Raw genomic sequence first — 6,258 nt, forward strand, 5'->3', positions numbered from 1 at the left:
CTCATAGGTTGGCAAGCCTTGGTTTTGAATATTCTATTCAGACTGAGTGGTTTACCTCTGTTCCGACTATTATTTCGGATGCCCTATTGTATGATCTAAATCATACTTGATGAATAAAATTCATTGTTTCCTTCAAAAAAGATTCATTTTTAATAATATGTAACTTTCAGTCATATTGAAAACACTTTGTTCTTCTACAATAATTAAGTATTCTTGACAAAGGGAAATTCTACAATATGTTAACATATGACATTTATACAATTACCACTTTTAGGACTTAATTATTCAAATGAGAACCTATTGTAATTATCACTTTTAGGACTTAATTACTCAAATGAGAACCTACTTTACTCTAACGAGGACCTTATTTACTATTACAAGGACTTTTTTTTAGTTACCACATGAGTCCTCAAAGTACTAACATGAGTCTTCAAAGTGGTAAATATTACATAAAATAGGACATGTATAAGAAATGTTAACGTGCTATAGCTTTACCCCTTGACAAATACAAATTATCTAAGCCAACTGAATCGATGAGAATTATAATTAAATGGCAAATACTTTTTAATTGGATTAAATACTCGTTACTCCTCATACTTTTGCATGAAAAACAGTTTAGTCCAAATTTTTTAAATTAAACAGTTTAGTCCTTATTCTTTTTAATTCTCACACAACAGGTCCTAAAATGACTATTATACCCCTCACTTTTTATTTTTTTATTTTTCTCTCTTTTTATTTTTTATTTTTTCTGCCTCTCTCTCTATACACACACACACACACACACACACACACATATATATATATATATATGTGTGTGTGTGTGTGTGTGTGTGTGTGTGTGTCTATGTAGAGAGAGAGAGAAAAAAAAAAGTGAGGGGTATAATAGTCATTTTAGGACCTGTTGTGTGAGAATTAAAAAGAATAAGGACTAAACTGTTTAATTTAAAAAAATTGGACTAAACTGTTTTTCATGCAAAAGTATGAGGAGTAACGAGTATTTAATCCTTTTTAATTTAACTGAATTTTTTATAAATCATATTTTAATATAGACTCTACGCCATTTTGATCATTGTGCATTAATTTTTATATCAGACTAGTTCCAAAGTTCTACATTTCTACACCTATGTCCATCATCACTAATAACTTCTTAGGGTACGGTAATCAATTTCTTACAATGAGGAATGGCAAAATCAAGGGGAACGAAAGTCGAGAACACAAAAATCTCTGGAAATTGGACAGTAATGTAGACATTCTCAGATAAATCTAAGTAGTGGTTTAGTCGAGTAACTTACTGAACTTGCATCTATCCTCGTTCAGAGAAGGATATAACGGCCTCCCAAGTACTCATGCATGCCTTGTTCTCACATGCCTGTAGCCGGGCAATTCATCGCTCATTTCATCAAACACTTTACCTCTCCCCTCAAAAGAAGGTCAAGAACTCTGTCACAGTGAAGAAATGAACATAACAATATCAAACCTAAGTTTAACAACCTCCAATAGCTTAATATGAAATTAAGAGACCGAAAAATGGAGTGGTAGAGTAACTTAAATCTTCCCATGTCCTTATGCTTGTGGATAATGTCAACCCTTCTCAGACATGGAGCTTTCGAGCTCATTGAGGCATTTCATCGAACACCTTGGCACAATTCATAAAAGAAACTCTAGAGCAGATGTGCTACAAAGAATCTCTGCTTCTTGAGCATATGCTTACTGATCTGAAAGAATTCATTGCAAGTGGTTATTTTGTTTGCCATGGTTGCCGTCAATGCCGTGCCAGAATAGATGGAGTTACAGGCTTTCTGATATCACTAATGCATTTCAAGTGAAACAAAGGCGCGGGACAAGGAAAACTGATATCACTAAATGCATTTAAACGTATAAAAGAAATATGAAAAATGTCATTTACTATATACTAAATGTCCTATACTATACATAAGCCCTGTTCATTTCACTGTTCATTTAGCAGTGAAATGACGGTTTTTCCCTCGGGCTATATGTGGAGAGAAAAAGGCCCGAGTTTTTTGTTTTGTTCTAGAAGCCTACATTGACTGCAGCCAGATACAAACGCTTCGTTCTATTTTAGGTTTTGTTCTCGGATACAGACGCTGCGTGAAACAGAGGTATTAAGCGTATCGATCAAGCTCTCAGATACAAAGGTTGGGCTGCAAACGAATAGGAGGGGGTTTGGTTTGAAAGCTTTTGAATTTTTGATTTGATTTAATATTTTTGATTTCAAACCAAAAATTCAAAAGCTTTCAAACCAAACCCCTCCTATTCGTTTGCAGCCCAACCTTTGTATCTGAGAGCTTGATCGATACGCTTGATACCTACGTTTCACGCGGCGTCTGTATCCGAGAACAAAACCGAAAATAGAACGAAGCGTTTGTATTTGGCTGTAGTCAATGTAGGCTTCTAGAACGAAACAGAAAACTCGAGCCTTTTTCTCTCCACATACAGCCCGAGGGCAAAACCGTCATTTCACTGCTAAATGAACAGTGAAATGAACAGGGCTTATGAACAGTATAGGACATTTAGTATATAGTAAATTATCTGGGCATCCTTTCTTTTTATCATGCCCCTTTTTTTGGCAAAGAAGAATGATTTATTGAATGAAAAAGAGAACAATTCAAGGGAGACAAGAAGCCAAAATCCTTTGACACCAAACTATCGCCTCTATTAAGGGAAAATGTCAGAGTCGAAACCTAGGTTTCGCATTCAACAGCTGCGGCGCCCTCCTTACGGTCGGATCTCATCATGCCTAGCAATGCTTGACGTCGATATTATCTTCCTCTGTCTTCCAAGGATTAGAGATTTGGTTTCATGGGTTTCGGCCGATTTCAATTTGGCTGGCCTCCCTGATGATTTTGGGTTGTCTGGCGATGCTAGTCACTCTGTGCGGTTGGGTTGGCTTCAATCAGCGCATTTGTTGGTTGATTTATCCTTTGGGATCAAGGCTATTCTAGCCTGTTTTGTGGCAGATCATGGTGCAAGAGATTGCAGTGCAACATATCAGAGGTTTTTACTGGGCTTTACTGGTGTTGTAGTAACTTGGTGGTTAGTGTTGTCGACTGCCTTCCTGGTGGGCGGTTTGGCTACAATGGGCTAATAGGGCTGGTCGCCAGAGACGGCGGCAGTGACAGTTTGGCAAGCTGTGCAGAGTATTCTTCTTCTTGCTAGCCAATGGCGGATCCAGGATTGAAATCTTGGACGGGCTTAGATTTCTTAAAGAATATATATATATATATATATATATATATATATATATATATATATATATATATATATATATATATATATATATTATGAAGAATCTCGAAGGTGCGAGAGAATTTTATTAATTTAAAAAAAAAATTACACCTAGTCAGGGGGGGACGTAGTGAGCCTTACCCCTCAAATGCATATCTATACAAAACTAAAAAACAAAATCAACAACAAAATAAACGCGCAATGCAATACAAGAGCCTAAACTAACTAAATCTAACTCTACGAGTTCCACAAGCTTCAAAGTCCTTGATCACCGATTCATTGTCAATAGATTCAACATATTCCTTCTCAATGTGAAGGACCATACAATCATCAAGAAACTCATCTTCCATCTTGTTTCTAAGTTTATTCTTAATGATGTTCATAGCTGAAAATGCTCTTTCAGTGGTCGCCGTAGAAACAGGAATAGTCAAAACTAGACAAATCAATCTATAAAGCATAGGGAAAAATTCTGACTTCCTTGTTTGAACCAACATTCTGCACAAATCAGAAATGGATTACAAATTCTGGAACTTTGGTTCACTACACATATCTTTCTCATAATATGCACACTCTAATTCTAAAGCAAACATTTCACTATCAACAAAATCTTCAGGATAAAACTTCTTTGCAAGATTGCATGCATCTTCAGTTTTAAAATTCCTAAAGTTATCACAAAGATCCAAGGTTGAACTAAGTATAAGAAGTTCAGATGTTTGGTCTGAGAATCTTCTATTCAACTCACTCAACTGAAAATCAACTAAAGCATTGAAGACATCTATATGGTAATGATGCTCAACTGTAATGAAACCTCTTTGTTGGCAACCACGACCTGTACCATCCTTATAACGAGCATTCATATTAGGCATATCAATATCATGCTTTTCACAAAAAGATTCTACATTTCTTACCAAGTCATCCCAGCCTTCTTCTCTCATCTCTTGAAGAAATGATTTTGTATGTCCAACAAACTTCATAGCATGTACGAAGTCAAGAGATTTTCGCTGCAATGTTTGACAAAGAACTTCAGTAATTTTCATCAATTTGTGCATTAGAAGCAAGCAGAACACAAAATCAAAAGACCTCATAGCTTTAAGAATAGACAAAGCTTGTCCTTGAAATTCCAAGGGTGCTTGCTCAATCATATCATCAAGAGTTTTTTTTGTTGAACTAAACAATTCAATCAAACTCTTAATTGAATGAAAATGTGAACTCCAACGTGTAGCAGCAGCTCGTTGCAAAGTACAAACTTGATTAGCACCAGTACTTGTTTGAAGTTGGCCACAAGCTACCAAATCTGCGATTTCTTCCTTTCTCACAGCTTTTAATGCAGAATGACGCTTAGCAGAAGAATCAACAAAATTCACAATTAAACTTAAAGTTGAAAAAAATTGCCAAATGTCATGCACCCCTTTAGCTGTAGGCTGTAGCATTCAATGTCAATTGCAAGCGGTGAGCAAAACAATGCACATAATAAGCATAAGGACACTCTTCAAGAAACAATGCTTGTAACCCATTATAAATACCTCTCATATTGCTAGCACCATCATATCCTTGACCACGCATATTTCTCACTTGAAGATTGTACATAGTAAGTACTTTAGAAATCTCATCTTTAAGAGTTTGTGAGGTAGTGTTAGGAACACTCACAATCTTAAAAAATTGTTCTCGAATAATACCTTGACAATCAACAAACCTCAAAATAATGGCCATTTGTTCCTTACTAGATGTATCTACTTCTTCATCAACAAGAATACAATATTTGGAATCTCCAACTTCTTCACGTATCTTGTTCCTCACTTTATTACCAAGAATATTTAGAAGTTGCTTTTGAATTGATGGACTAATGTACTTGGCATTTCCGGGAGCATTTCCCAAAACAACTCTCTCAACCTCTACACTCATTCTTGAAAAGGATTTTATGACCTCTCTAAAATATCCCACATTCAATGAGTCTTCAGTTTCATCATGGCCTCTAAAAGCAGCTCCTTGATTAGCTAGCAATCTTACACTTTCTATTGAAGCCTTAAGCCTCAATCGATTGTCCTCTATATCTTTCACATATTTTGACTGAAAAACCGTTTCAATTTGTTTGGTAGGATTTCTTATTAAATCCCATTTTTGCATTGCAGCGTGATGGGGAGAATTAAGGCCTCCTACATGCTTCATCAACACATTATCACTACCAGAAACCTTCTTCCAAGCCTTAAACCCATCAATGGTGAATGCTGGATGGTGAGAATCTTCAGTGTCAAATAGAAAACAAGGGAAGCAATACGCCCTATCAAGAGCAATTGAATATTCAAGCCATGGATACGACTTGAACCAAGAAAACTAAAATCTACGTTGTTGACTCCCTTGTTCGGTAAATGGAAATTCTAACTCGGGTTGAAATAGACCCAACAAAACATAGGTTTTTCGAATACTATCACGCTCATTCACTGGATATTTCCATATGGCACAACGTAATCAAGGATCACGTTCAAGAGCGTTGATATTATTTTGTGGTTCAGGAATGGAAGGTTAAGGTTCAACATCAATATTTGGAGAGGATATGGAAGGTTCAGAAACCACATTTGAACTTGAAGACTCAACATTTGTTCTTTTAAACCATGTGTCAATGAATTTTGATCGCTTCGGTTTTGGCTCATGATTTAGCATTTTACTCTAAGTCTCTAACACCTATAAATTAAGAAATTAACTTTGAATTAACTACTTTTCATAATAACTAATTTAACAAAAACAAAAGCCACAATATAAGCCACAATTTTATATGCACAATGAAAAGAAAAGAAAAAAGTACCTTGGAAAGCAGTAGATTGTAGCTTTGCAGAACAAGGAGACGGAGAGAATGCTGCCTACAGCCTACCTGATTTCCAGTCTGCAACCTTCATTCTTCAATCCACGAAAGCTTCAATCCAAATATCCAATACAACCTACGAAATTGAATTTTACATCAATCCTTAACCCTATAAATTGCCCCAAATTGGATTGATTCAATTAAACAAAATTGAA

General features: G+C 35.8%; 1 protein-coding gene across 1 annotated transcript; it reads right to left on the minus strand.

The window, feature by feature from the left end:
• Window positions 1–3,467: 3,467 nt before the first annotated feature.
• On the minus strand, window positions 3,468–5,538 carry LOC133723039 (uncharacterized). The gene is made up of 3 exons (XM_062149877.1): window positions 4,770–5,538; window positions 3,835–4,660; window positions 3,468–3,741 (listed from the first exon to the last, which is right to left on the minus strand). Exons 1-3 carry the CDS (start codon window positions 5,410–5,412, stop codon window positions 3,468–3,470), a joined length of 1,743 nt encoding a protein of 580 aa, XP_062005861.1. The 5' UTR covers window positions 5,413–5,538.
• Window positions 5,539–6,258: the final 720 nt, after the last annotated feature.

This window comes from Rosa rugosa, chromosome 7 (genome assembly GCF_958449725.1).
Source record: "Rosa rugosa chromosome 7, drRosRugo1.1, whole genome shotgun sequence".
Lineage (NCBI taxonomy): Eukaryota > Viridiplantae > Streptophyta > Magnoliopsida > Rosales > Rosaceae > Rosa > Rosa rugosa.

Bases quoted from the DNA above. Each gene is read 5' to 3' on its own strand.
- LOC133723039 (XM_062149877.1), bottom strand. From the start codon at position 5,412: ATGAAGCATGTAGGAGGCCTTAATTCTCCCCATCACGCTGCAATGCAA. The intron at 4,661-4,769 runs GTATTTATAATG...TACAGCCTACAG, and splicing joins TGGTGCTAGCAATATGAGAG to CTAAAGGGGTGCATGACATT. The intron at 3,742-3,834 runs GTTTGCTTTAGA...TGATTTGTGCAG, and splicing joins GATTTTGTTGATAGTGAAAT to AATGTTGGTTCAAACAAGGA.